This window comes from Suillus fuscotomentosus, assembly GCF_016647785.1.
Source record: "Suillus fuscotomentosus strain FC203 chromosome Unknown F5891scaffold_3, whole genome shotgun sequence".
NCBI classification, from domain to species: domain Eukaryota; kingdom Fungi; phylum Basidiomycota; class Agaricomycetes; order Boletales; family Suillaceae; genus Suillus; species Suillus fuscotomentosus.
In genome coordinates, this window is record NW_024539515.1 from 676,447 (window position 1) to 703,812 (window position 27,366).

General features: G+C 48.6%; 9 protein-coding genes across 9 annotated transcripts; 3 read left to right on the forward strand and 6 right to left on the reverse strand.

Moving 5' to 3' along the window:
- Window positions 1-23: 23 nt before the first annotated feature.
- Window positions 24-2,550, forward strand: F5891DRAFT_1125007 (P-loop containing nucleoside triphosphate hydrolase protein; the record flags this gene model as incomplete). The annotated part of the gene is made up of 4 exons (XM_041363937.1): window positions 24-153; window positions 201-516; window positions 567-1,240; window positions 1,289-2,550. The coding sequence occupies 4 exons, from the start codon at window positions 24-26 to the stop codon at window positions 2,548-2,550; spliced, it is 2,382 nt and encodes a 793-aa protein (XP_041232660.1).
- Window positions 2,551-2,594: 44 nt separating this feature from the next.
- F5891DRAFT_940374 (uncharacterized protein) lies at window positions 2,595-4,189 on the reverse strand (the record flags this gene model as incomplete). The annotated part of the gene is made up of 5 exons (XM_041374279.1): window positions 2,595-3,677; window positions 3,734-3,792; window positions 3,846-3,937; window positions 3,989-4,065; window positions 4,121-4,189. The coding sequence occupies 5 exons, from the start codon at window positions 4,187-4,189 to the stop codon at window positions 2,595-2,597; spliced, it is 1,380 nt and encodes a 459-aa protein (XP_041232661.1).
- A 393-nt stretch (window positions 4,190-4,582) lies between these two features.
- F5891DRAFT_999988 (uncharacterized protein) lies at window positions 4,583-5,140 on the reverse strand (the record flags this gene model as incomplete). Its single annotated transcript, XM_041378592.1, has 1 exon — window positions 4,583-5,140. A coding segment is annotated over exon 1 (278 nt), but the record flags the coding sequence as incomplete, so codon positions are not given.
- A 1,320-nt stretch (window positions 5,141-6,460) lies between these two features.
- Window positions 6,461-7,593, reverse strand: F5891DRAFT_355423 (uncharacterized protein). Its single transcript, XM_041371502.1, has 3 exons — window positions 7,301-7,593; window positions 7,097-7,245; window positions 6,461-7,040 (listed from the first exon to the last, which is right to left on the reverse strand). Exons 1-3 carry the CDS (start codon window positions 7,502-7,504, stop codon window positions 6,617-6,619), a joined length of 777 nt encoding a protein of 258 aa, XP_041232663.1. The 5' UTR covers window positions 7,505-7,593; the 3' UTR covers window positions 6,461-6,616.
- A 504-nt stretch (window positions 7,594-8,097) lies between these two features.
- On the reverse strand, window positions 8,098-10,147 carry F5891DRAFT_999996 (chaperonin 10-like protein). The gene is made up of 11 exons (XM_041378593.1): window positions 9,940-10,147; window positions 9,844-9,882; window positions 9,774-9,790; window positions 9,669-9,722; window positions 9,581-9,617; window positions 9,424-9,524; window positions 9,250-9,375; window positions 8,802-9,200; window positions 8,664-8,750; window positions 8,538-8,611; window positions 8,098-8,481 (listed from the first exon to the last, which is right to left on the reverse strand). The coding sequence occupies exons 1-11, from the start codon at window positions 10,010-10,012 to the stop codon at window positions 8,361-8,363; spliced, it is 1,128 nt and encodes a 375-aa protein (XP_041232664.1). The 5' UTR covers window positions 10,013-10,147; the 3' UTR covers window positions 8,098-8,360.
- F5891DRAFT_1169368 (serine/threonine protein kinase, negative regulator of sexual conjugation and meiosis) lies at window positions 10,148-12,162 on the forward strand. Its single transcript, XM_041365484.1, has 3 exons — window positions 10,148-10,189; window positions 10,247-10,997; window positions 11,051-12,162. Exons 2-3 carry the CDS (start codon window positions 10,421-10,423, stop codon window positions 11,887-11,889), a joined length of 1,416 nt encoding a protein of 471 aa, XP_041232665.1. The 5' UTR covers window positions 10,148-10,189; window positions 10,247-10,420; the 3' UTR covers window positions 11,890-12,162.
- Window positions 12,163-15,249, forward strand: F5891DRAFT_1000001 (cobalamin-independent synthase). The gene is made up of 7 exons (XM_041360084.1): window positions 12,163-12,364; window positions 12,417-12,558; window positions 12,615-12,782; window positions 12,842-14,068; window positions 14,122-14,395; window positions 14,445-14,798; window positions 14,853-15,249. Exons 1-7 carry the CDS (start codon window positions 12,328-12,330, stop codon window positions 14,943-14,945), a joined length of 2,295 nt encoding a protein of 764 aa, XP_041232666.1. The 5' UTR covers window positions 12,163-12,327; the 3' UTR covers window positions 14,946-15,249.
- F5891DRAFT_355551 (uncharacterized protein) lies at window positions 15,143-17,711 on the reverse strand. The gene is made up of 13 exons (XM_041371504.1): window positions 17,082-17,711; window positions 16,976-17,030; window positions 16,717-16,919; window positions 16,656-16,663; window positions 16,572-16,602; window positions 16,420-16,524; window positions 16,314-16,370; window positions 16,105-16,263; window positions 15,989-16,050; window positions 15,922-15,935; window positions 15,817-15,865; window positions 15,736-15,770; window positions 15,143-15,680 (listed from the first exon to the last, which is right to left on the reverse strand). Exons 1-13 carry the CDS (start codon window positions 17,611-17,613, stop codon window positions 15,329-15,331), a joined length of 1,662 nt encoding a protein of 553 aa, XP_041232667.1. The 5' UTR covers window positions 17,614-17,711; the 3' UTR covers window positions 15,143-15,328.
- Window positions 17,712-17,822: 111 nt separating this feature from the next.
- Window positions 17,823-27,365, reverse strand: F5891DRAFT_355442 (golgi-body localization protein domain-containing protein). The gene is made up of 18 exons (XM_041371503.1): window positions 26,260-27,365; window positions 25,933-26,207; window positions 25,819-25,881; window positions 22,667-25,759; window positions 22,549-22,615; window positions 22,345-22,492; window positions 22,030-22,294; window positions 21,180-21,981; window positions 21,033-21,121; window positions 20,768-20,980; window positions 20,650-20,714; window positions 20,191-20,592; window positions 19,875-20,139; window positions 19,193-19,825; window positions 18,616-19,142; window positions 18,460-18,559; window positions 17,984-18,406; window positions 17,823-17,934 (listed from the first exon to the last, which is right to left on the reverse strand). The coding sequence occupies exons 1-18, from the start codon at window positions 27,149-27,151 to the stop codon at window positions 17,872-17,874; spliced, it is 8,385 nt and encodes a 2,794-aa protein (XP_041232668.1). The 5' UTR covers window positions 27,152-27,365; the 3' UTR covers window positions 17,823-17,871.
- Between the last annotated feature and the right edge of the window lies 1 nt (window position 27,366).

The window sequence follows — 27,366 nt, forward strand, 5'->3', positions numbered from 1 at the left end:
TCGGATTATTCCGCGTACAGGTCATGCTTCGTAGGGTCTTATGGCTACCGGTGAGGGATCGCCAGCTGAAGTTCCTGAATCAACGCTTCTTGGCTACTGAGGCTCACCATGAGACTTCTCTTATCAGAAACATGGCGCTGGTAGCCCACATTGGTACGTCTGCCAGAACGAGTCTCATGAACCAATCTGAAAAAACACAGACTCCGGGAAAACTACGCTTACGGAGTCCATACTACACAAGTCGGCCTACCTGGCAGCCCCTGGATCAGTTGACACTGGCAGCACTACGACAGACTTCTTGCCTGCAGAACGAGAGCGTGGCATCACAATTCAATCCGCGAGCATTCCGGTCAAGTGGGATAAATGGACTTTTAATCTCATTGATACACCAGGTCATGCTGATTTTGGTATGGAGGTGGAGAGTGCAAGTCGTGTTGTTGACGGGGCTGTCGTCCTCATTGATTCAGTGGAAGGAGTCGAAGCACAGACTAAGGGCGTTTGGCGACAACTGGATCGGTAAGTGCATATCTTATTTCGACCACCTATGTTTCTGAAGTCGTTTTTAGATATGGTGTCCCTACTAGGCTCATGTTTCTGAATAAACTTGACCGACCGGGTGCTTCTTTCAGGTCGTCATTGGTCTCGCTACTTACCCATAGGCTGCACCCAAACCCCGTGGCTTTAGTATTGCCAATTGCTTCCTTCCGTACTGAAGATTACATGCGAGCCGAACCAGGTATTCAAGGGTTGGTCGATCTGGTAAAATGGGAAATTTGGAAATGGACGGAAGACGGCCACTCTACCATACAGTCCCTTCCTAGAACAGTCGAAGAACTCGAGACAAGCGGTGTCCTTCCGGCAAACCATCCCATGATACCGCACCTTGTGGCCGCTCGGGCAACTCTTTTGGAAAACCTCTCGATGTACTCTGATGAATTGATGGAACACCTACTCGCCCTGCCGCCAGGACCTTCATCGTATCTTGATGTCGAGATGTCTGCAATCATTCCACATCTTCGTAAAGCTACCTTAAGCAATGATATTCTGCCTGTTCTTTGCGGTTCTGCGATGAAAAGTATTGGTACAGAATTGGTAATGAACTACGTTGGCGAGCTCCTGGCAAGCCCAATGGACGTTCGATTAGACGCAGAGTCAGCTAACGGACCACTGCGCCTCTTAGCGTGGAAAGTGAGCTGGGATAAACGCAAAGGATGGATGACGTTCGTTCGCGTGTATTCCGGTAAGTTCAGCACGATTTATGTAGAGTATTGTTCATCGAACGTGCTAGGAACCCTCAAGCGTCAGAGTTCTGTATTCAACGTTACCAGTGGTCAGAAAGAGAAAATTTCAAAGGTTCTTCTCCTATACGCTGCGGAAGCACAGGAAGTCGAGTCCCTGCCGTACGGCTCCGTCGGAGTCATCTTAGGCTTGAAGTTCACTCGCACAGGCGACACTCTCGTCGATGCTCGTCATTCGTCTAATTCATCGCAAACATCTCTTCGAGGAGTAGTTCCACCACCCGCGGTTATGTCAGCCTCCGTCATACCCAAGTCTCATTCTGATCTCGACCCTGTACAAGAGGCTTTGCATGCTCTCTCTCGCACAGACCCTTCTGTTCGGGTCGATATGCAGGAGGGCCAATTACTTGTCCACGGATTAGGTGCCCTGCATCTCGAGATTGTCGAGGGGAGACTACGGGACGAATGGGATGTTAATTTTGAATTGGGTAGCCGCCGCGTCAGCTATCGTGAATCTATGGGACCTGGGCTTAGCTCCAATGTAAACAATTGGACCACTGAGGTTGCAGGAAAACCAGTCACGATCAAAATCTTAATGACGATGGAACCTCTTGCTGATGACGAGCAGGGGGATCCGGTCTGGGATGGCAACCTTGTCTTAGGCCCAAGTGGAAAGCCTCTGTTGTCTCCAGATGCCTTCCGGGATCAGTTGGACCCTATGGCCAATATCGCTCGAGGCTTGTCCAGCTCTCTATCGAATTCACCACATACGTCCCTACCGCTCTCTCACATTAAGATTCATGTCACGGAGTACAACCTTCCCCGCGACATCCCAACCTCCATTCTTGCCGGTGCTAGTTCCTCCATTCTACGAACCCGAATACAAGAAGCGGGAATGGGTCCCGTGTTAGAGCCATTCATCAAGCTCAAGATATCTCTTCATGAGGACACCATGGGAAAAGTTGTCAAAGATCTCACTGAAAACGGTGGCGAAGTTTTGGACCTTGCTTCCGACACGCCAGCTATGGATGGAGACGAAGTAGTTGCATACTCCACGGATGGATTGTACATCCCTCCAGAAGAACTATCACCCTCATCCGCTGCCTCTACGTCATACAAGTTTTCAAATGATGTTCCACGGCTTAAACGCACAATTCATGCAGTCGCACCGCTTAGCCGCATGCTAGATTATTCAACCCGTCTTCGTGCATTGTCTGGGGGACATGGTCTCTTCGATATGCTAAACGCAGGATTCAGACAAGTCTCTGAAGCACGTAGGATGGAGATATTAAGAGAGATAGGACGTGCATAAAATTACGGATCGAGTTTAGATATCTAATAGACTATGTAGCCTTACTACGAAAACTCCCTCACCTCATCTGCATCCCCGAATAATACCGCTCCATCCATCTCATCATCGTCATCTGCAGCCGCAACGTGCATGCCACCAGCTGCATTAAGTGCTTGGCTAAATATCATAAGATCATCACTACCGTAACCATCAGAATCAGAATCAGGGGCAGGGTCATTGAAGAGGGGAACTGGAGGCAAGGTCTTTGCTCGAGGAAAAGGAGTCGGGGTCAGGCTTCTACCTCTGTCAAACTCTGGCAGGAAGAGAGGCGTGCGGGCTCTTTGGCTGTTATTGCTAGGCACGAAATCAGGAGGTGCGATTGTCGAGCCTCTTAATGCCTCGTTTGTTAAGGGTATTACGGATGGCGCTCGTGTGGCAGATCGAATTGGAGGCCATGGCTCCACGACTACGCAAAGACAGCGTCCAAAGATGTTGAAACCTTGGTACTTGAGCTTCAATGCTAGCTTGTCTTTCTTGTCGTCTTCGTCGTCGATCTCCATGAACGGTCGACTTGGCCCAGGAGTAATTACGACGGCTTCCGAATCAAGAGTATGTTCCATAGTAGATTCCAGGGACTTCTCTGTGTCTTCTTGTTTAACGGTGGTTGATATTTCAGCGCTGTGATCCATCACAAGGACATCGTGGTCACTAAGTTCCTCTTCAGGGACCTCGTTTTGCTGGGTAGTCTCGGTTGGGCCAGCCATCTCCACATCTAGAGATTCGTCAGAACTAATTTCCACAGGGTCCTCGACGTCTTCACGATAGCCCCCGACAGGAATCTTTTTTATTCTCTGCGAACGTCGAGTCGTAGCAGGAGTCTCTCGAGAAACTCCCTGTGTCCTATCCATTTCACTGCTGTCATCTGAAAGGCTTATGACTTCCTCTTCTTCTTCCTCGTCCTCCTCATCACTATGAGCTCGAGATCTGCCTGCCGTCTTCCTTCTCTTGCGGCCAGAAGCTGTCTGAGTATCCTTATTCTCTGATGCTCTGTTTTTTCTCTTCCCACTTCTGCTCTTGGACTTTTCCGGTCGTGGTGGGGGTATATTAACCTTGGAAGAAGGTGGGGGTGCTGGAACAAATGAACGCGTCTGGAGGGTGTCAGGATGCGTTTGGAAGAGATACATTCGAGTTAGCTTGCACGCACCTTAATGATTACATTATGAGGTTCCGTCTTCTGGAAGAAAAAGGCAGCCTGATAAGTCTCTGCGAGTGGATTATATATTGAATTCGCAGTTTCGTATACATAAGGACCGTACCTCCCCGATGAACATCCACCGCTCCCTTCCTCCCACTCGAAGCCCCAGGACCAAAGTGGATGTCTTTCTCAGCTTGTAACTTTGGCAAAACCCTGGAAAGATCTGAGAAACATTCACGAGAGCTACGAAAAAAACAGACTGACAGTGGTCGCAGATCAGCCAGGACATGCTGTAGCACTGTGTCTGACATCCAATCTACGTGTCTTTCATCGAGGTAGAGCTGATTACGGTGGTCATTAGAACAGGTCGCGTAGTAGGCACGGAGGTGAGCTTACATACAGAGGTATCACTGAACTTGCTGATACGCGAAGGTAGTATGCATTCCGTACGCTGAACCCAGCCATAGGTAGATCATCAGTGAACCCGTGAGGAAAGTAGATAGCAATAAATAACAATATATAGTACATAATCGCAAGAACTAGCATAATTTTGCTATCGACAATCACATTGTTATGTTTGACCTTATAGAGGAAAGACGCGTCCCTGATTATCGTATAAAATGTTATGAAATGCCATAACGAAAGGGAGGTTCACAACTCCGAAGCATCAAATAATTGACGTGAAAATATAAAGCTTTACAATGCTTTATCTAATTGCAAAATTTACATGATATCTGCGAGAATGATACTACCTGGAGTAAGTTAGACAGAACTACCAAAAGCGCCAGCATGACAGATTGCCTACAACAACCTGCCATTTTGTCACCAGTATCAAATTATTCTCATCCTCAGCACTCGTTTTGTGAAGCAAATTAATTTTATTTATATTTAAATACTACATATGTAGTTACAGGACAAAAAGAAAAGAGGAAAAGATAGCGGAGAGATGAATGAAAGGAGGGACCAAGGTCAGCAAGGAACCATGAAAAAAGGCCAGCAAGGAGCCACGAGGAAAGGAAAGGAAAGGACCACCATGAACGGCCAGAGGAAGGAACCATGAGGGAAGGACGGACCACCACGAATGGCCAGGAAGGAACCACGAGGAAAGGAAGGGCCACAAGGAAAGGAAGGGCCACCACAAACGGCCAGGAAGGAACCATGAGGAAAGGCCAGGGAGGAACCACCACAAACGGCCAGGGAGGAACCACCACAAACGGCCAGGCAGGAACCACCATGAACGGCCAAGGAGGTACCACAGGGAAAAGGCCAGGGAGGGACCACCACAAATGGGAGGAATGAAGATGCTGAGTCGAGAGGTGGTGGTAGTAGCGGTGAAAGAAGGATTGAAAGGAACTTGCGTGTAAATTTCCGTCCTGCGCAAACAATGACAAATCAATTTCAACCACTTGCGCTGGTCACATGATTTGAGGTTGTCCGAAAATTCTAAGGTAAAATTTGAGGCTGAGGTGATAGTCACGTGCATGATTTTGGATGACATTGTAATTCACGCAATATTTGAACCGATCTATATAGTTTTGTAAGTCAAAAATAAATGAGGTAATATGATGTTGCTCAACAAACGGTACCTAATTACACTATCATACCTCGCTGGTTGAAGCTCTCATAAGAATATAAATTAGGTTACAAGTGCTAACGGTTCTTTCCACGATAAAGTCTTATATCACTTGGTAGTTTAAAACATAAATGAGGGAACATGGCATGAGTCAACAAATATAACTTAACCATGCTATTGCATATTGATTGCTGCAATGGCGCAATGTTGTAATCTTGTTGCGAACTCCTCATGGTAAAATGAATTTTCAGAGATTCATGGCTATGTACCGATAACTAATATTTATTGCTGTATACATAGGTATATTCAGCCGTAGCAAAATGATATCATCTTATACTTCCCATGGCTACAAAATCAAGGACTCATGAATTCACTGATGCGCCATACTACAGGCTAGGAGTCAACGGACGAACTCAAGTTTGAGACAGCACTGGGCTGCTGTGTCCAACCTATTTTCTAGCACTAGAGCCAAATGCAGTCGTGAAGTACCTGAGTCCTGAGTCCCCGAGCTCGGGAGTCCTTAGTGCTTCCAGGATTTCCTTGCGACACTATAGTGCGGATAATGACCTAAAGTAGAGGAAAAAGCATATATTGATGACGTAACTTGTCTTGTAGCGTAGTCAGCCGATTAAAATTGTTGATTGACCCCGCGGAACAAGGCCGCTGCAGCCATTTGATGCGGCGGTCCGAATGTGATCACTCAAATCGGTGAATGGTCAGATGGTAGGGGTACCAGTAATCGTTAACATAAAGACAACTTGAAGCACATATCTATAAAGTATACAAGCACGCACGACCGCCGGCATGTTATCCACTGTGGAGCGCATTATATTGTTGAGACGGGGAACTTGGCAGCATGTTGTAAAAGATGGAGCGAGATGGAGAAAAGTTGTTCCAAAAATAAAATATAGCAATCGGTTTCCAGCAAGCGGATCGGAGCGGTGGGCTTGAAGTTTGCGCCCTGGCACGCGAGACGCACACGGGTGGACGACGCTTCAAAGTCATCATAAGATTATATATTGTGGATGGATGGATGTATAATACTAATGGTAATACAAATGAATTGGTTAGTTGGATACATAGAGTATAAAGTGATCAATGAGACCGAGAAACCAATTAGAGTTGTCAGATGAGTTAAACATAATGCCAAGGATAAAGAACGAGGGATTCATGTCGTGAAGCTAGCGTAGAATGGCCACAAGAGGACCATGTGATGAGTTGAATAAAGTGAATAGTAATATAGAATGAAGGAGAGGCAGTGAAGCTGAAGTAGACCGGCTACAACAGGTCAATTTTCAACGCCGAAAAAAGACTGAAGCTCATTGCATCCTGGCCTTGGTAGACGTGACCCGGGGCATCGCTGACCTCTGCCCAAACTGGACCTCGCTCAGGGAGCGGTGCTGAGGAACGGGGGGCGAGTATGTCTCGTCGGGAATTGGTGACAAGAAAGTAAGGATGGCTTCACCGCGGGAGGATCTAAAGTCGGGATCGAAAGTGAGATAGATACCTCCATCATTCATGTCAATTCCTGGTGCCTGCGACGCCTCATCGAGCTCATCACCCGGAGCATCGATTGAATGAGTGGGTGCGGAGGTAAAAGCGAGCTGATTAACAGGAGCATAAGCGGGCCGCGTGGGCGTGGTAAAAGCAGTGGCCTCGTATGGAGCGAATTTCTGGGAGCAGAAAGGCATTGATGTTTTCGGCCTTTTCTCTTCAAACTTTTGCGCATCTACTGGCCGTTCCCTGTGCATAATGTGTATCAATCAATGACTTGAATATCAGGTCGAGGTTGCGCATACCCGGTGAATAATCCCCGTTGTTTCTGGGGTGTAGTGTTGTCATTTTCACATGAAGTCCTTAGTGTAGCCTTCTCCGCTTCAGACATTGGCGGTGGAAAAGAACGCAGACAATCATCAGGCGTTGACTTGCGCTGAAAGCGAACTTGCCGCTGGAAGAGAAGAGTGAGTCAACACTGTCCATCTAATAGTATATATGCCACACACAGCTGAGGTGGCATCATGCCAGGAACTAATAAGTGCAAGCTCTGCAGATGATGGGAAACGTTCGAGCACGAGCGTTGGGTACGGGGGTTCCATATTAACTCGGTCACCAGTGGACGAAGGTGCCAAGGGCGTTGACCTTGCGCCAGTGGGTGTGCTCAAGTATCTGGGCAACAAAGGAAGCTCTTTGTCTACGTTGAGATACATGTTAAAGATGCAGATCAGGATGGTGAAGATATAGATTATCGAAAGCAAACCCAGTGGGATAGTATAAATACCAGAACAATTTCAAAGCGTTTGAGGCGATGTGGACTATAGGGCGGAAGGTGCCATTTGTGGTGTTGTGGAAGGAATACGGAGACAAAGAATAAGATTGTGGACGGAGCATGTGCACACAGTGCCATGGACGCCAGGCTCACCTTGACCAAGGTTTGAGCCTGCCAGTAGCAAGTTGGACTGGAGAGCGTGCCATGGCTGTCCTTTTCATGCTATGGAAGCATCAAATTTCGGGGAGAAAGTTTTATAAGCTTCAACCAACACCTATTTTTGCGACTCACCTCCGTAGAGTTGAGTCGCGCGCGCTCGCGATCAACGAGCGCGTCACTATGACGTGCAGGAAGAGCAACTGCAACTGCTGTCAGACATACCCGCGGGGCAGGAAGCAATATAATAACTCCTGGACCGCTTCGAGGTCTCAATTTGAAGACGACTAAAATTCATAGCCATGAACTTTTAGTATGAATGGATTTTCATTGATTCATCCATTGATATTGTCAGAGGTTTGCTGGACAAGCCGACAGTAGCTTCAAGAAGTTCAACCTCTGTTTGGTCTTGTATTGCTCATCATGATGTACTACTATACACAGGTGACAGAACGTACGTTCTTTCTTCATCTCTCTACTAGGCTGGCGAGCCATCAGATCTCAGATGCCCATCATATCTCCTTGAACAGCAACAATTCGCGTACAATATACAAATGACAGAATGATAATCGAAATACATGATCATGAATGACGTTCGTGCTATGTTTTCCCTGCAAATGCATAATATTTCATGTGGTTTTTCAAGCCTCGTTGATGTCGACATCAGGTCCGGATATGATGGCCTTGATGACCCCCTTGCCATCGGGGCTCTTGCCATTGCGAGTAGTTTCAAATGCCTCACGCGCCTGAGTGAACGGGAAGCTATGAGAGCACTTAGCACGACAAACATTGGATAGTTGTTCCGACAGCTAGCATACCGGTGCGACACAAGGGGCTTGACGTCAACCTTGCCTGACGTAGCGAGGGCGATGGCGAGAGGGTAGTCGCCGGGCTTCATTCAACAAGGGTCAAACAATGCTTCCGAGAGTGAAAAAAGAGCTTACGCCATATCGGAAAGAACCCTTGAGGACGAGTTCCTTGCAAATGACAACAAACATGTCGATGTTGACATTGGGGTTACCCATGCCAACCTATTCATAATCAATCAGATAGCCCCCTCAGTGCTGTCAATTTCAACCTACCTGAACGTAGGTGCCACCACTCTTGACGATTCGGATCCCAGTCTGAATAGAAACCTCCGCACCCGAAGCATCCAAAACCAGGTCAATTGCCTGAGGTCCCCGATCAGCGATTCCGAGCTTCTCCTTCATCGCCTGGGCATTGCGCATCGAGAATTCAACTCTCGATTCATCCTTCTCCATAGGAGGAGGTAGGAAAATGTCAGTTGCAGCATATGCTTTGGCAAATTCGAGACGGCTAGGAACGATATCAACAGCGATAACACGGGAAGCGCCAAGAGCTTTTGCGACGGCCATACATAGAAGTCCAACAGGTCCACAGCCAAAGACGGCGACGGACTGGTTCGACCGCAAAGCCCCGAGGTTCGAGACGGCATGGACTGCCACGGAAAGAGGTTCCATCTAGAACAGAGTCAAATTTCAGTGAAATGTGATGTGGCCAACCGCTTACCATTGCTCCATCCTCGAGACTAAGGTTTGGTGGAAGCGGGTAAGCGAGATCAGATGGTAGGCGGTAGTAACGAGCGAGGGTGCCATCCGTAGGAGGGGTAGCAGCAAAGATGACATCGGGGCAAAGCTGCTCGGGGCCGTCAGGAAACAAAATTGGGGCGAAAATCATACTTACCTGATAGCGACCCTCCTTGCAAGCTTCGCACCTGCGACATGTTGCGCCAGGCTCCATAGCGACTCTGTCACCCACTTTGACATTGGTCACTCTGGAACCAACTATAGTTGAAGGTTAAGATAACAATATCAGAATAGGAGGCAAGTTATGGACGTACCTTTTGAGACCACGCCCGCTGCCTCGTGACCCAGCACCTAATAGCTAACGATGAGGCTCAGCCGTGGATCCTATCGAACTTAACCCACCATGGGCTTCTCTACAACAAAATCTCCGATCCTTCCGTGGACAAGGAAGTGTACCTGGAGAAGATAACTTGGTATCCTGGTTCAGAACAATAGATAGGGGCGTACATCTGAGCCGCAGATTCCTTGTTGTCATGCCGAATGAGCCTTGGGAGAAAAAGAGGCTCTGAAAACACACCTGTCTTCTTCACTTCCACGAGGACTTCATTGGGGTCAACTTCGCAAGGTATGGCGATTTAGCGAGCGTGGAGGAACCATCCAAGGATAGACTCACTCTCTGGAATTGGCTTTTGCTGGATCTCAACATCCAGGATGCCTTTAAGTACGAATGATGGATTATCGGACATGATGAGAAAAACAAAGTGAGGACAGTGGGAAGATGATTCACTTAAGAACGAGCCACTGTGGGGATCCGGACTCCCGCAGGCTTTTGGGCCGTACTAGACCCGTGACGACTAGACCAACCAAACCTCACTCGTGACCACTGCTCAATGACTTGTGCTATTGTGATTTGGACTAATCAGGTATGTCGTCAGAGGAATACCTTTTCGGGTAATTTATGGCTGACATGGAGTTGCAAGTGAGACCAACCGAAAGTATAAAATCATGTACGATCCCTTCGTTATCCCTTGACACTAACCTCAACGTCGACCCATCAACCAAGAAGTACTGACGCTCAGCAAGTTCAACAATCGACTTCGAATTCGCATCTCGTTTGGAACAACTTCGTTACTTTCAACATACTGATCAGCATCATGAATTATAGCGAAGCCCTCCCAAACTTCTCAGGTCAGATCGTCGGCAACGGTCGCTTCGAGCTCGTCGACATGATTGGTTCTGGTTCCTACGGAAACGTCTATCGCGCTCTCGATGCTCAATCAGACCCATGCGAACCTGTCTACTATGCAATCAAGTGCTTGCCAAAAACGGAACTCTCCCCTGAGCGCCTCGTATGCCAGAGACGTGAGATCTTATTGCACTCCTTAGTATCCAGCTCGTCGCCACATATCTGCACCCTTCATGAGATCATCGAGGAAGAACTTTACATCTACTTCGTGCTCGACTACTGCCCAGGTGGGGACCTCTACACCGCCATCATCGAGAACCGTATCTACCAGAACAATGTCCCGCTCATCAAGAGGGCATTCGTCGAGCTTCTCGACGGCGTACATGCCTGTCATCAGTTGGGCGTGTACCACCGTGACCTGAAACCAGAGAACATTCTCTGTCGCCAGAGCGGGTTGGATATTCGTGTCGCAGATTTCGGGCTAGCGACCAAAAGTCGTATTAGCCAGGAATTTGGCGTAGGCAGCTCATACTATATGAGTCCTGGTATGTTCCGATTTCAAATTGCATAGTGGACTATCTAATAAACTACATCCCAGAATGTATTAGTCGTGAGATGAAGTACCCTCATTACTCACCGCTTCACACGGATATCTGGTCATTGGGAGTTATTCTTGTGAACATGGTCTCAGGTCGCAATCCTTGGCGATTTGCGACACCCTCGGACAAGGGCTTCCTCGGATATCTCTACAACGTGGACTTCCTTCGCGAGATCCTTCCCATCTCGAAATCTTTCAACGACATACTCAAGCGCATCTTTCGCCTACAACCGTTCACGCGAATCAGCCTTCCAGAGCTCAGAGAAGAGATCCTCAACCTTGATACCTTCTATATGAGCGATGCCGAGCTCCGCGACGCGTCGGACAACGCGCAAGAAGCTGCTCGCGACGACTACCACAGGCGCGCTGCACCGTTGACTGATTTGGTGTTCAATCAAGTCATAGCCGACACAACCCTCGTCAACTGCTCATCGACGAAATCCAACTTCCACTCCGACGGCGGTCCTCCTTATCCCAAGTGGGCTTATCGCGGCTCCGCGCCTACATCTCGGCGACCTAGCGACCTACCGCCTGCGAGCGTCAACAGGACGCCCTCACAACTCTATATTCGAACCTTTGAGTCACAAGACTATCGACTTTACGAGTCACGGGATAGCCTATCGGGCTGTTCTACGCGTTCTGTTTCTTCAGGGGTAGAGAGTGAGGGACCCATTACTCCGGAAACGCATGCCCATGAGCCTGCCATTGACGTGGCAGACTTATCTGAGGGGCAGACACTTGATGAACCGATACTTGCTCGCATGCCTGTCAAGATGGGGGCAAAGCGACCCCGTCGGTTCTCGTTTCGCAATGTAGTTTCACGGTTTAAGATCTTCTGATTTGTACCTGTGCGTAGATACTAGTACAGTAGTCATGCTCCTAGCGCAAGTTAGTCTAGTGACTTGTAATAAAGCCGATCCGATACGCTAGGCAATCTACTGAGTGAGCGTTCAAGATAAGCTAAATAATCTAAGCGAGTGAGTGTTCAGCCTTGATAGAATGAGAGAGTATTTAGGCGTGTGCGAAATAGTAGACGACGAAGAAGGTTTATGCGATGAACTCTCATGTTCATGGGAGAGAGCTCTCGCCTCATAGTGGTCACGAGTTTCTGAGGAATGCTGGCAGATAATGGCGTTTGTCACATGCCGTGGCAATTGATTGCATCTTCAATTGCTCAGGGCAGGCGCGAACTCAGATAACTTATAATTCAAAATCACCCAACTCGATCGATCATAGCCTCTCCATCCCCTTCTTCCTACTTCTATAACTCATTCAGAATGGTCTTGTCAAGTGTTCTTGGTTTCCCTCGCATCGGTACATAGATTTCTTCATCACAAGCCAGACTTATCTGATCCCGATTGACCAGGTGCAAACCGTGAGGTGAAAAAGGCCGTTGAAGCTTACTGGGCTGGCAAACTCTCCGCAGAGGATTTGATCAAGGCTGCTGCTGATGTCAAAAAGTCCAGCTGGACTAGCCTCAAAGAACGAGGTGTTGATTTGATCCCCAGGTCAGTACTCTCTTCGAGCTCAAAGATATTTATTAATCTGATCAATCTATTCATAGCGGAGAATTCTCCCTCTATGATCACGTTCTTGACCACTCTGCGGCATTCAACGCCATCCCGAAGCGTTACCAGGGTCTTGGACTCTCTGCCCTCGATGTTTTCTTCGCTATGGGCCGTGGTCGCCAGGCTGACGGCGTTGATGTCCCCGCCTGTGAAATGAAGAAGTGGCACGTGTCTTAGTTTCACTATCCTTAAATGGTGTTGTTGTTCTAATTTGATGTTTCAGGTTCGACTCCAACTACCACTTTGTTGTCCCAGAGTTGTCCGAGGAGACCGACTTCAAGCTCCTCTACAACAAGGTCCTTGCCGAGTACAAGGAGGCCAAGGAGATCGGCGTTGTCACTCGCCCAGTCGTTCTCGGTCCCATCTCCTACCTTGTTCTTGGCAAGGCCGCCAAGGAGGCATCTCCTGACTTCCAGCCTATCTCGTTGCTCCCCAAGATCCTGCCTGTTTACAAGCAACTTTTGTCTGAGCTCAAGGCTGCTGGTGCCGAATCTGTCCAGATCGATGAGCCCATCCTTGTTCTCGACAAGGGTGCCGAGCTAGACAAGCAGTATGCGTTTGCTTACGCCGAGCTTGCCCCTGTCTCTCCCAAGATCATACTTACCACTTACTTCAACCGCTTGGACTCCAACATCAACTTCATCGCCAAGCTCCCCGTTGCTGGCCTCCACATTGATCTCGTCCGTGCACCCCAGCAGCTCGGCGAGGTTCTTGCTGCCATCAAGTCCACTCCCATCGTGATCTCTCTTGGTGTTGTTTCTGGACGTAACATTTGGAAAGCAGACTTTGCAGTTGCCATCAAGTTTGCGCAGACTGCCATCGCTGCTCTCGGCGCTGACCGTGTTATCGTTGCCACATCTTCCTCTCTCTTGCACACCCCTGTCACTCTTGCTTCCGAGAAGAAGCTCACCCAGCAGCAAAGGGACTGGTTCTCATTCGCCCTTGAGAAGGCGGCTGAGGTTGCCACCATCGCAGCTGTTCTCTCTGGCTCTCAAGACCCCAAGGTCTCTGCTGCCCTTGAGGCCAACAAGGTCTCCATTGCCAAGCGTCGCGAGTTTGAGTCCACTTCAGACGACGCTGTTCGCAAGCGCGTTGCTGCCATTACCCCTGACATGTACGACCGCAAGAGTCCCTTCGCCGTTCGCAAGGAAGTCCAGGCCAAGCACCTCAACCTGCCCAGATTCCCCACCACTACCATCGGTTCCTTCCCTCAGACCAAAGAGATCCGTACTGCCCGTGCCAAGCTCGGAAAGGGCGAGATCTCTGAGGCTGAATACGATGAGTTCATCAAGAAGGAGATCGAGCTGGTCGTCAAGTTCCAGGAGAAAGTCGGCCTTGACCTCCTCGTCCACGGCGAGCCTGAACGTAACGACATGGTTCAATACTTCGGCGAGCAACTGACCGGCTTTGTCTTCACTCAAAACGCCTGGGTGCAAAGCTACGGATCTCGGTCAGTATTGTATTGGAAAGTTGAATGATCGAGCCTCATTGTTTTGCCAACAGTTATGTCCGTCCCCCCATCATCGTGTCCGACGTTAGCCGTCCCACGCCGATGACCGTCAAGTGGAGCAGTTACGCACAGAGTGTCTCCAGCAAGCCCATGAAGGGTATGCTTTCTGGCCCTGTCACCATCTTGAACTGGTCCTTCCCTCGTGACGATGTTCCACGTAAGCTGCAGTCGCAGCAGCTTGCTCTTGCGCTCCGTGATGAGGTCCTTGATCTCGAAAAGGCTGGCATCAGTGCCATCCAGGTCGACGAGCCTGCCATTCGCGAGGGTGTAAGTGTTTTCATGTGATCAGATAAATTCGCTGCTAATCAAGCCTCAGCTTCCTCTTCGTCGTTCTGACTGGGATGAGTACTTGCAATGGGCTGTGGACACCTTCAAGCTCTCCACCGCTGGTGTGACCGATGCCACTCAAACCCACTCTCACTTCTGCTACTCCGACTTCGGTGACATCTTCCCCTCCATCCAGCGTCTCGATGCCGATGTCATCTCTATCGAGTTCTCGAAGAGTGACATGAAGCTCCTCCACACCTTCAAGCAATACGGCTACTCCAACCAGATTGGTCCTGGTGTCTACGACATCCACTCGCCTCGTATCCCCAGTGAGGCAGAGATCATTGAGCGTCTCAAGACCACTTTGGCCATCATTCCCGACCACCTCATGTTCATCAACCCTGTAAGTGGAATATCAAGTGTTCGCTCTAAAGCCACCGCTCATATCTTTTTACAGGACTGTGGTCTGAAGACTCGTGGCTGGAAGGAAACCGAAGCTTCCTTGGCCAACTTGGTTGCTGCCGCACGCTGGGCCAGAGCTAACGCCTAATTTTCTACACATTGCGCTTCAACAGCGCCCACAAAGTGGTTAAATTATCATGGCCCTTTTATCGGGGAATTGGCCTACACTTGACCTCGGGTAGTTGTCGCAAGAAAAAGAAAACAATGTCCGGCGATGGTTGTCGTCAACAGGGACAGGGCAACAGATAGTTGCTGCTTTGTGGGCCCGCAAAGTGTCTCGGCAATGAGGCAGGAGCTTAGCGCGTCTATGTTCGTAGTAGTCGGATTTCAACAATCCTTAATGTACCGTATCGCGTTCCATGGAATGAATATGATATTAGCATGCAATATCTATTGGTCTCATAGATCTAATATGTGCTTGAATATGAGAGTGAAGGTATAACAATAGTAGGCCCATGTGTTGTCAATCGTCTATTTCATCATAGGTATCGTCATTTCTTCTACAATGGCAGGCGACGCTGCTGGAGGAGCAGTGATCGCACTACAATCATCATGCTTTTCCGATGACGCGTTTAAGTCAGCTGTGCCAGCGGTACTGGTCTGCTCAGGGAGGTCATTAGGAGAATTTGTCGAAAGATTTATGGTTGGCGCGTGTAAAAGACCATCGTAGTTGTCTTTCGCAAGTGCTGTTCGTAGGGTATTTTCAATTTTCTCCGTGCGCCTGGTCCGTTGGCCACCTCGCCAAATCAATATTGCCGAAATTATCCCGCACAGAAACGATGCGGGAATGAGACTACCTGTGGTCCATGCCGGTCGTTCAAATCTGGCGCGGAAAGATATTTAGCTCGATACAAATTTAGCCTCAGAACAGAGCTTACCGGTTCATAGACCACATGCAACTCGACAGCATGACCTGAACACTAGTGAATAAGCGTAGTTTCGCCTTTCATGACATTTACCTGAAAAGCAGAATTTCCATCGATAAAGAGACATATCCAGAGTGCCGTACTGTGATGCACATTGCGGATCTGAGCAGAGATATAACCTGAGCCAGAAAAACGCACTTGATTGGAAATGCCTTCCGAATGGTGTTAACAATGCATTGTCATGCAATGGAATGAAAGAACTTACTCGGTGGGTCACAGTACCATGTGGGCGGTACCATGTCTGACTCTCGTGAAACTTAACTTGCTCTGCGTCAAAGTGAGCCACGCTTATCGTGAGCCACCACAAATTTGGGTACGTACGATGATGCAAATCCCGTTGTTCTCGTTCAGTGAGAACATGGACAAAGGTAGGGTCATAGACAGGGTCGGGCAAGTCATCGATGTCGAATAACTGAGGGAAACCAGCTTTATCTCGTAGCTTCGTTGTTTTGTGCTTGTAGTGCCAAATTTTGCAGATTCCTGCTTCAAAAGTTAGTTATTGCGACGAGACTAAAGATCACAGGGCCCACTATAGGTGTCAAGAGCACGCGTAGGGATCAGGCCAATCCCGGTGATGGTGAACAAACCTGATGAAAAATGGTTATGGAAGTTTTGGGGAAATATACAACAACGAACCACACACGACCTGAGAGCATACCTCAACCCAAAAACCCTGGGTATTTGCGTTGTGTAAATTGATCCACTTTAGCAAAAATAACACCAGCGCAGCTCCCCAGAACACTGCAAAAGGTCAGCACCCAAGAATAGAGCACGATAGATTTCCGTACCAACAAGAAACCCGTATATGCCCGTTATGATCTATAATCCGTAAGTAACCACAAATAAATCATACTACTATACAGCAAACGTACGCCTATCGCTGCGAAGAGCGTGAGAAAACATCAAAAAACAAATGACTGAAGATACACTGACGAGTTTTCAAGAACGACCAAACGCCCTGGAGTGTACGTTTGACCTTGGATCGACCAGTCAGAACGTCCTCGACATGTCTGTCTAATGATTCATGCATGTCATCAAATTGAGCATGCCCAGCGGATTCCATGACCAAGCCTTGTCGTCCACTCGGATAAAACAACGCAATTACTGGTTTTCGAGAGTAGAAGCTCGATGGAGGGCTGATATAATCATCGTTAAACTGGAGTGAAACATGAAGAAAATGAAGAACACTCGCATTAAAATAGAATTAGCGGCGTTGGCCAGGCTGGATACAGTAGCGACCTGAGGATCTGGAGGTATAAGAACAGTGTAACCTAATACTTAAAGAAAATCAGTGATACCAATTGCATCCAAATGATCCACAATATCATCATGATGGACAACACTTTCGTCGAGCTGCTGGATCTGCTGCAGTTCGAGTGTGCTTTCTATGATACCGGGTGTCCTGACGTCGGCTTGGCTGTGGGTCGAAACGTCGGTCTGAGAAACCTGCAGCCTATCCCTGATGGTCCCATAGCCGTCTACAGGAGGAGAACCGTGACGTGACAGCGACGGAGGCGATATGGGTGGCCTGCGAGAAGCTAGGACGTGCTCAGCGACCTTAGACCCGGACTGTTGACGGTTAATGGGAGGGCGGGAGACAGACTCGAACGCCCCACTTGTCGTGTGGCTTCTCAAACGTTGCTTGTTCTCCGGAGCAGAATCAATTTGCGCGTTATGAGCATTAGTAAGTCTGGGAATAAGGCTGCCCATGCTACGCTGTCCGCGTACAGTGATGGACCGCGATGGTAATGACGCCTCGATATCATCGTCGAATCTGGCGGGGAGGAGAGGATATGTAGATGGAGTCTTCTTTATCCTGACTGAAGGCATGGAAAGTTTGTACGTCTCTTTCTTGAAGAGGAGAACTTATAGAAGGAAGCTCCTGGTCTGCAGATCTAGGTCTGGAGTAAGTAGCACCGGAGCAGAAAATGTATTAATAGCAACACGTTCGTTAACCTTTACGTCACGGGCCCATGGGGCCTGGCCCTGACACGTACATGCATTGCAAACGAAGATAATAGTAGATGTAAAGTATGTAGGTGAAATAAATTAAGAGAAAGCAGTAAGATATATCCTTCTGAGCACTCATCAAGGACCTTCCTTGGACACTGGAGATTCAGTATCGCGACGATCCACAGACTGACATTCCGACTACACAAACAAGTCAATAGCCTGTAACAAGTCAAGTAGAATCACTTGCGTCGGGGTTATTGTCTAGGCTCTTTCTGCTGCGACTGAAAACACTGAGTAGCCGAGCGCGGCTTGATGGACGATTAATATCTGGCACAGGAGGGGCGGGAGTCGATTCATCCATGTCGGTGGGCTCGTCCGTGAGAGACATTCCAATAAATCTACTAGGGTTGGTACCACATGAGGATGACGTTCTTGGTCTTGCTGGTGCAGCAGTCGAGTTGGTGTCTGTTCGCCTTGGTTTTAGCTTCAGTATTTTCCGGGGAGCTCGAGGATCTAGCTGCGAGACACTTTTGGAGGCTGTTAGCTTCGTCTTTGAGAATAACTCTCGAGCCACAGGGAAGACTGGAACCAATGGTTGATGCAAAGCTATCTTGACCCAGCCTTTCCACGTGAGATCCGATGGGATAAACTGATCAACCAGCTCTTCAAACTGCAGCGTCGAACTTAGTCGACAATATTGAGAGTATAGATCATGAAACGTACACTCCAGGTCTGGTTTCTAATCTCCAACGCGTGCGTCCGAATGCGTGCATCACGGCATTCAAAAGATGAAGCCTTCATGATGCTTAACAGCAACTCTAAACTGAGAAATCTGTGTGAGAATCCTTGTATGCCATCGTTCATTTCTTGTGAACTAACCTGGAGATCTTAACAAGCACGAAGTTTTTTTGTGAGGAGCGCGTTTTCATCTCATCGAAATCAGTCTTGTGCTCGGACGATACCTGTCGTATTATCATGTGCCTATGTCGACGAGATTCATCCAGCGCGTCGGTTGTCAAAGAATGCTGATTGGATTGTGTGGCAGGATACGACGTGATCATGGCGTTTGCCGCCGTACTCCGAAGATCTGTGAATGACCTTGAGGAGCCTAACTTACGTAAAGGAGGAGTGAGACTGGTGCAGTCCAGCGATGAGCGTGGCTGGTTGAGCTTAGAAGAATCCAACGACGCTCGGGGTTTGGGGTGGTGCGTATCGTACGAAGATACAGTATCGGTGCCCCTGTTCCTACTTCTCCGCGCCGGCCAGACGTATTCCATGATTCGTTGACCAAGACTGGCGTCTAGCTGAAGTCTGATTGGATGAAAATCAAGCTGGAATTTTTCATAGATGGTAATCCCCCCTACAGGGGCAAGCACTGCCCAATCAGCATCAAGAAATACTCCTCTCTGAAATATGTTGTGTCAAAGAGAGAGGCTGGTGAGGTCAGAGGGCGCACCTTGCACATGGGGTGATTAGATGGGTCCTCAAATTTGGACACAATCTCAGCCCAAGGAGCATGAGGAGAACCGTCAAATGCCTGAAGGTCTCCCACCACAAGATTTGTCATCGTCGAACTGTCTTGTTTACTGAGCCAAGAGAAATCGATGTCGCGGACTGCGAGCTTTGCAAGAAGTTCTTGATGATCATCTAGCATTTGCCACGAAATTTCCGAGGAAGAAGCAAGAAGCAGAAGCGCTGACTTCTGGTCTGAGCGCTCATCGGCTCGATCCTGGGCTAACTTGATGGCGTCGAATATCAGATTAAGTTCCTCAGTCAGAAGGAAGATATGGGCCTTGAGCTTAATTATTTCTAGCCTGGTCTCCGAGACGGCCGATAACGCATGATTTTCAGCATCCCTCCGCGTCTCGAGGGCGTTTCTAAGGCGACTTTGTAAATCCGAGACAACATTTGCCGCAGATGTGAAATCTGTAAAGTCATAAGCAAAGAGTAAAGCCTCAATCTTCTCCAACCGAGTTTTGTGAGCGGCATCGGAGAAAAGTATGAGATTTGTGATAATGTTAGATATGGATTGGAAATGACGGTCGCTGGCAGAAACAGAGAACCGAGGGATACGGACTTGGACCAGATCCTGTCAGTTTGTCAATAAAATGCAGAAAAGTCATACACGCTAGTCTCACTGTCTCATTCTGTAAATGAGCATATTTGCCTCGACGGTGCTCATTGTCCGGCACAGACCGAGTGACTGATGTTACATTGTTACGTAGACGAAGGCGATTAAACCGATCGTACTGGCACGTAGCATTTGTCTGGGGGACTATTCGGTCGAAGGCGTCACTTTCACAACGGTAGTCGATGAGAACTTCCAGTGGCACACATCCATCGCCACAAGATTCCAAGTCTACAGGACAGAATGTCTGGAGACCGTCCACAGACATGTAACTCCTGTCAAGAAGTGAGGCTCCTGATATAACTAACTCAAAGTTCGAACATTACCTAGTCATGATGGTACCGCTGACCGGATCCTCCAGGTTAGACTTGTCCATAATCGTGAACGATTGCAGCTTAGCCTGAACAGCAGCCAAGACAGAAACGGAATCACTAGTTCCTTCACTGCGTAAAACGATCTGAGGCTTCAAAAGCAGGCAGAAATGGCATTTTTGTAATGCCACTCCTTCATCCCAGCCGACCAGAGGATTGACGGCACCATCTCCATCTGGGACGTCATCGTCATCGTCAACCTCGATCGAGACGTCATTACGATCCCGACTCAAGATTCTTTTTAGAACAGTTGCAGCAGTCTGAGCTGTATTCACGGGGCCCTTGAACTTCTGACGATCGGTCGGGGGCCCAGTTGACAGGACAGTTTCAGCCTGGTCCCTGATGAACTTGACAGCGCTAGAAGCCGTGAACGATCAAGGGGAAGCTAAGAGCATATGACAACAATTCACGAACCGCGTTGCCATATGATACTCAAATCCCTGTCGCGCCTTTGAACAGTTATAGTACTGTAGCATGACCTGTAGATTGTGATGAGTGCTAAGATCGGAGAAGCATACCAAGAATGCCGGACATCACGGATCGAATCGTTCATGAAAACCTTGGGAGCATGAAATTGGTAGACGTTCTCAAACTCTGCCCATTCGTCAGCCTCGACAGTCTCAGAAGGCATATAGTAGTTTTCAATGTTGCTGCTCCGAGAACCCGTGTGAGGAATTTCGGTCATTCGTAAATGATTCGCGTAGTCTTGTAACAAGGCTGTCATTCTGTGCAGAGAAGTTGAAGTCTGATGTTTTACTCAGTACATTATTGCTTCACAGATAAAGATTTGGATATACCCCTTCGTTGACGTGAGGGTTAAGGGTGGCAAGGTCCCGGAGTTGCGCGATTCGATGATTCGCGAGGTCAACTTCAATCTGCGGAACAGCTACATCCGGGTTATCAGACACAAGAGACGAGTAAGCAAAGCACTTCAAATAGCTTACAAGGCTCGCTTCCAAGGAGACACGTGTGCGTATCCTCTACGCCAAATTTGCTACCCTCCATAGCTCCAGAAGTGGCATTTTTCTTGAAATAAGTCAATCTGGAACAAAGCAACAATGGAAGGAGCTGTATATCTGGTTCAAGTTTGGAAGACCAATCTGTTTCCACGAAATCGTCGGCATCAATCCAGTCCGAGGGAGTGATTCTTGGTAACGGCTTTGTGCAGTTATTGGTGTCCCGATCACCTTCGAACGACAGAGGAATGGCTTGCTTCAGAGGCTCAGAAAAGGTGGCCAGCATGGCGCGAAGGTCCATGTCTTTCATGACCACCTCCGCCGCATAGAAGGGCTTATGTCGCACAACCTTGATGCTGTCCTGACCGTCGCCTGGAGCAATAGATTCTTGGTCCCTCTGGTGCATATCTGCTTGAAAATGGCCAACGTTAGCCTTGGTGCCCACAAACGAAGTGATTCCAGAAATCCAGGAGTCTCTCGTGTCATCAATGTAGACGTGAGATATGAATAAGCGAGGCACCACTATTCGGTACTTCACAGTTGCAAGGTGACGAGCAAACTTGGGGGACACTGTTTTGGAGGGATAATACGAGCCCTGTCTGACAGGCAAGGACAAATTGCCGTCAAAGAGTGCCCACCAGGACCAGAAATGAGCAAATGCGTGTGGTGTTAAATGGAAACTACTCGGGCTGGATAGATCGGTGCAGGTATGCGAATGCAGAGAAGATGTTAAAGACACGGAAAGGTGAATGAAGTCAGATCGGAAGCCCTTATAAGAGTCATGAAGTGTCTGAAGAAACAATCAGCGGGGGAAAGGCAATCGAAAGAACAGCCTAACCTGGGAGTGTTTGTCCGTTTTCGTAGTCGTAAGCTGCACTTCATGATGAGGCCGGAAGGCGAAAAAACGGCAATGACGGTCGAAAGAGGAACCGAGGCAGCAAGATGTACAATCTTCAGTGCTGCAAGACCGCTCTAGTATGACACCAACTCCAAAACGTACACCGGAGCCGAGTTTGGCACAGGTCTTGAGGCAACCAGGCGCGGCGCTGTGCGCTTCACTGGCGTCCAGCTTGTTTTGGGTGACGTCCCACTCACAATGGAACCTACTCTTGGTTTTCAGTCTCTCTGGTAATGTGAATTGAGACGACATTACTTTGGAATGATGATAGACATGGTATCACTTGACACCTGAATAAGTTCATTGACGTCGTTCGGAAATCCAATGAGTAATTTGGGATTGCCTTTCCAGCAGAGTCCGAAGCCAGCACCTTCATCGTGAAGGGTGTATGGATCACGTGTACCTAGTGTAGTGACATAAATTAAAACATATGACACATGACAGCACCTCAAGCCGCACCTTTCATGTAGAGTCTGACCTCGTTAACGAATGACACTTCGATAGTCCAGTGAAAAATGAGCCTCAGCTAAAACCACAATCAGATCCATAAACAGCAGAGGATAAATATGGGACGTGCCTTGTCCCAAAACCCAATGCTGGGAGACGGATCACGCGTTTCTGATGTCAAGCTCTCCAAGATCCGAACGAGATCTTGAGTAGTTGCGCTGTAGCTTGCACCCCAACCAAAAATTGTTACCCCATCCGTCATAACTTTGACAGTGGGATTAGCGTATGTCTTGACGGGCATGATGGTTTTGGGAATTTCAATAATGAGAGGGCTACTCGGGACAAAACCGCCTTGAGCCCCACCGATGGTACAGGGAATCCACTCGACAGATTGTGATGGTCCCATGTCCTCGGCAATGACCAAGTCAGAAATGAACCTCAGGACAGGCAGGTCTTTGCCTTCAGAATGAAACGGGATATGCAGGAGTGGCAACGGATAGTCTCGAAGTGTGACTTGAAGAGATCTCAAGGAGATATCGAGATGCATGGGAAGAAGGAGCGTGTAGAACGTGTCCTTAGGGACGCCCTGGCCTTGAACATATAAGAAGTCGGGTAGTTGCTCCGTTGGAAATGATGGCTGGGAGAGCTGTAACTGGAATCCATAGATAACGGCGCGGAATAGGGGTGGTGTACGGTGGCTACCGGTGACGTTCACGAGATTTGGAACACTGGTCGGGCGCTTCAATGGATTTGCTCCTCGGAAATCTCGGTGGAAGTCGTCTTCTTTGGCCGCCCGTTTTTGCCTCCGTTGTTTATGTCGCAGAAGCCAATCAAGGGAATGAAGCATGTGTAGTCTTTCCCGGGCCTCACGAACAGAAATAGAATGACCCGCATCAAACTGGTAGTCTGAGCTGAATGCAGTGTTATGTGACGGTGAAGCGTCAGCTCCTTCTGCAGCCAATATTGCAACGACTTTTGCGTCAAACGCGTCTTCCCGCTGAATGCGCTCTTTGGCAGCGTCGAGGCCGGTTCTCCAAAGCAACCCCAGCTGAGATTCGAAAGGGTCATCTGCTGCCTCCAAGCATATGGCACGGATGGACACCGAGATATTCGGTAAAACCATCGGACCTTCAGCCTCTGGGGGAGGGAAAGGAAAGTATGTGCCTGTGGCGACCATACGATGTATGTGGCGCGAAGCCTTAATTGTCAGGGTAATGGCAAGGAGCAATTCCGCGAGTACATATCCTGAAGGGACTGCGAAGCGGATACTGTCCCCTTCAATCAGGATAGCATCGTCAGGTTTACCTCCATAACTAACTGTGCACCTATGCAAACGCCCAAGCTCCTCCCATCGACCTTCCTCTATCTCCCTCCACCGATGCGGCTTTGCAGGCATCGGAACCCAGAACACGAATGAATTGAAGCAGCACTCGATATTCCCGGAGCTGACAGTCGCCTCCAGGTAGTTGATCCGCGTGACAGGCTGCTGCCCTGGTAGATTCCATCGGATCTGCAGTGCCTTGACCATCCCCCGGAAGCTCAAGCTCAGGGCGCGTGAGCCACTGGACATTTTTGCAGGTCGGAACTTGGGTATTATGTTCCGCAATACTTGAAGTGCAAGGAGGGAGGCAGTGACATGGCACAAGTCAAAGGAAACCCGGATTTCATCGACGGTCGCAGATATGGCGTGTGCACTGCACTGCAAAATTCCTGAGTTTTGTAACCTGATCCCTCGGGAAGTGACGTCGACCTCCGTTCTGTGTAAGAACACGAACTGTTTTCCTGTGAATACGTGATCGTCTTTTTCAAAGATATACGGGTCGTCCATCGAATACGTGTCAGCAGCAGCTGAACGCAGAGACGTCTTCCACAGAACCAATTTCCCATAAGCAGCACTTTCAGTGGACGCCGCAGAAGCCCTTGCAGAGACTAATGCTTCTGCGAGGTGGTCTGCAGGAAGATATAGCTTATGTCTGTTCTGCGCACGTGCCCTCGCATGCTCTACAGACTGAACTTGATCTGGATGCATAGAACAGTACCGCATTGCTATGCCTGTGTTAAACGCAATACCACGTGTGACATCGCTTTCTGCATTGGGATTGATATCTTGACCTGTGATGAAAAGGACCAGCCGAGCGACAGATAGAGACACGGCGTAACCAAGAGGTAGCATGAGGGGCTTATCAGATGGTGTAGGCGTACTTTCTTTCACCAAGAGTAAGGGAATAATGGCAATTACAGCAGCAACAGACTGCGGATGCCACAATTCCAATATGATCCCTTCTGTGTAGCAGTGTAGGTCGAGGAAAAGAGACTTGGTGCACAGCAAATTGAATGCGGTTTGTCCATCATCGATAAACTCCCCTACAGCAGTTAATTCTCCTCTGGCTTCAATTGCTTCGAGGGAAAGCAAGCTGTCAAACCCTTCCGAATTCGGATTATGTATGGAAAACCGTCTTGACGCTCTCCGCGGAAGAGAAGCTGTGTTCATATTCAAGAAGACAGGTTCCATATGAAAGTCCCACTGCAGTATCATGTGCAATCCAGTCTGATCAGAGAACACATGACCAGAATTGTATGTGATGGACGGCTTCACGCGGAACGTCGATATGAAATGGGCGTTAAGACCTTTGGACTCCAAGACTAGGGAAAATGGCGTCTGAGAGCCCATTGCATCCGCACAGATCAGACGTGCAGAAAGGCGGCCAACCTCAATATTGGCGATAATTCGAGGGATAGGTGATAAGGTCTCAGGGAGTGCGAGGGACGCGCGGGGAGGAGATGATATTTTTTGGCTGCTTAGTAGTTGATGTATCACATCCAAGCGATCCGTAACAGCAAATTCAGCGAGTGAGAGATCCATCATCAACAAAAGCCGATTTGGATCACCCGGTGGAATATGTTGCAAAGACGAAGGCCATTCCGATGTCGTGAAGGATGCATCTAGGGTACCGACAAGAAGCACCTGGAGGCTACTAGTGAAGACATTACTGAGCCTACTGAGAGCACTTTCCCGGATTTTGAGTCGCAAAACGTAAACGGAAAAAGTGGGCTGATGGTAAGATCCGAGCCAAGTGCGATGCGAAGAGTTGTGATCAGGGTCGCTTGGACTACAAACGCAAGATACGTCCTGCACAGAAGCCTTGTAAACGTCTCCTCCGAATGTTTTGGTGACGTTGATTGAACATATGTCCACTTGAATTTTGGATAACAAGGACAATGACTATGTTGCGTAGTGGGATGATGAACCTTTATCTCTCATCAAGATTTATATTCGCTCACCGTGTGAGACCTTCTCTGGCAAGAACGAGCGGGCGGCGATGAAAAGTGGGGACGATTAAAGGACTAAAATGAGGCGTTAAAATATTGAGCATCGACGGAGCCAGAGACACACACTGCAGAACTGCTTTCACTCGAAAGTATAGGACTTTGAAACGAAACTGGCGATGACAGTATGGGTGAAGCAGAAGATTCCGTGTTCTTGGTTTTCAGGTTGTCAATTATCGCAAGGATGGATTGCCAACGGTCGATGGAGACATGGACATTCGGAACGCACAAAGAAACCTCGACGCTACCCGCTTCTATCTTCCCGTCTTTTGGACTGAATCGAGCAGCCCCGCTGAGAGTTACTGTCTTAGACAGATATATGATTGGTTCGCTGCCTGGATGACCTGATAATGAGAGCATCAATATCATCCATTGATTCCAACCATGGATACTCACTATGAATAGGGGTGTCACCAATGACTTTATTGACCATTAAATTGAACGTTAAAGAAGCCTTTGTTTGGCCCAGTGTGCTATCCCAAGCACGTCTCCACGTACGCTTGAAACCCATCGCAAGCCGAGACTTCCATGCTCCCATGGCCAACGCTGCAGCAGACGGTCTGTGGTCCCCTTGACCGTTGATTTTGTCGGAATGAGGAACTGGGACCTGAAGATGGCTGAACGTAAGATGTGCGTCTAATTCTGCTCCTTCAACGACGAGTTGGGTATCTGGGATAGCTGTGTATGTGATGACAGCCGATTCGATTTCCAGGCGAAGGGCTTGAGTTAGAGTAGGGATGCGGTGAATCACCTGATTCAAAATAGACGTGACAGAAATGCGGATGATCGGGCGGATGATCGGGTCGAACATCCAATATACGGTTGACATGATGGACCATAGATGCAAAGCCAGAGGGGAGGGCGACAAGTCCACCAGAGTGATTCTACGCCTATGCTTAGTCCGAACGGGCAGCTCGCGTGATAGCTGCTCGAACTCAATTCTGAGACCCTGAATCTTGAGTAGAATTCCTCTAGGCTTGTCTTCCCCAGACGAACGGTAGGAATACCCAATGCGTTCAATATGCCACGTACGATTTCCCCGACGGAAGTATAGACCACGAATCGAGCGAAGACTGATGCTTCGCACACGTAGATGATTGGAAAAACGCATGACAACGTAAGGAGCGATATACGCCCTCGAAACAAACAGGAACACGACCACTGCCGCGAGGGAAGACACAAGCGTGAACCATGACCACAAAGTCAGGCCAAACTCATAGAACCAGAGCGCGAGACAGCTCATCCCAAAAACAGCACTAAGGCGATGCCGCAGAAATATTCGAGTCATTGATACGCTGTGTAGGTAGGGCGCTTGTGATAGAGTAGAGAGCCGGGAGCGGCGGCCAGGAATGAAACGTTGGAAGGAATGTTGGAAAGGAGAGGAAGAGTCAACGACAACAATTATGTACTAGCAGTGCAATAGCAGAATGTTGTGAACGCGTGAACCTCGAGTTGATGGTGTAGTCCTGGTCGTCCAGCTGCAGATGCCTTTCCCGAGTCGAA

What these genes read in the sequence shown, in the direction of transcription:
- F5891DRAFT_1000001 (XM_041360084.1), top strand. Translation starts at nt 12,328, where the DNA reads ATGGTCTTGTCAAGTGTTCTTGGTTTCCCTCGCATCG. An exon ending in GCCTGTGAAATGAAGAAGTG is followed by an intron (nt 12,783 to 12,841) that starts GCACGTGTCTTA and finishes TTGATGTTTCAG; the next exon opens with GTTCGACTCCAACTACCACT. An exon ending in AGCCTGCCATTCGCGAGGGT is followed by an intron (nt 14,396 to 14,444) that starts GTAAGTGTTTTC and finishes ATCAAGCCTCAG; the next exon opens with CTTCCTCTTCGTCGTTCTGA.
- F5891DRAFT_355423 (XM_041371502.1), bottom strand. Translation starts at nt 7,504, where the DNA reads ATGTATCTCAACGTAGACAAAGAGCTTCCTTTGTTGCCCAGATACTTG. An exon ending in GGCATGATGCCACCTCAGCT is followed by an intron (nt 7,246 to 7,300) that starts GTGTGTGGCATA and finishes CTTCTCTTCCAG; the next exon opens with CGGCAAGTTCGCTTTCAGCG. An exon ending in CAACGGGGATTATTCACCGG is followed by an intron (nt 7,041 to 7,096) that starts GTATGCGCAACC and finishes CATTATGCACAG; the next exon opens with GGAACGGCCAGTAGATGCGC.
- F5891DRAFT_999996 (XM_041378593.1), bottom strand. Translation starts at nt 10,012, where the DNA reads ATGTCCGATAATCCATCATTCGTACTTAAAGGCATCCTGGATGTTGAG. An exon ending in GTCTCGAGGATGGAGCAATG is followed by an intron (nt 9,201 to 9,249) that starts GTAAGCGGTTGG and finishes ACTCTGTTCTAG; the next exon opens with ATGGAACCTCTTTCCGTGGC. An exon ending in AGGGTTCTTTCCGATATGGC is followed by an intron (nt 8,612 to 8,663) that starts GTAAGCTCTTTT and finishes TGTTGAATGAAG; the next exon opens with CCCGGCGACTACCCTCTCGC.
- F5891DRAFT_1169368 (XM_041365484.1), top strand. Translation starts at nt 10,421, where the DNA reads ATGAATTATAGCGAAGCCCTCCCAAACTTCTCAGGTCAGATCGTCGGC. An exon ending in CTCATACTATATGAGTCCTG is followed by an intron (nt 10,998 to 11,050) that starts GTATGTTCCGAT and finishes ACTACATCCCAG; the next exon opens with AATGTATTAGTCGTGAGATG.
- F5891DRAFT_355551 (XM_041371504.1), bottom strand. Translation starts at nt 17,613, where the DNA reads ATGCCTTCAGTCAGGATAAAGAAGACTCCATCTACATATCCTCTCCTC. An exon ending in GCCGCTAATTCTATTTTAAT is followed by an intron (nt 16,920 to 16,975) that starts GCGAGTGTTCTT and finishes TGATTATATCAG; the next exon opens with CCCTCCATCGAGCTTCTACT. An exon ending in GCGTGCTCTTGACACCTATA is followed by an intron (nt 16,264 to 16,313) that starts GTGGGCCCTGTG and finishes CTTTTGAAGCAG; the next exon opens with GAATCTGCAAAATTTGGCAC.
- F5891DRAFT_355442 (XM_041371503.1), bottom strand. Translation starts at nt 27,151, where the DNA reads ATGACTCGAATATTTCTGCGGCATCGCCTTAGTGCTGTTTTTGGGATG. An exon ending in GAGTATCATATGGCAACGCG is followed by an intron (nt 20,593 to 20,649) that starts GTTCGTGAATTG and finishes CACGGCTTCTAG; the next exon opens with CGCTGTCAAGTTCATCAGGG. An exon ending in TTAGAAACCAGACCTGGAGT is followed by an intron (nt 18,407 to 18,459) that starts GTACGTTTCATG and finishes TCGACGCTGCAG; the next exon opens with TTTGAAGAGCTGGTTGATCA.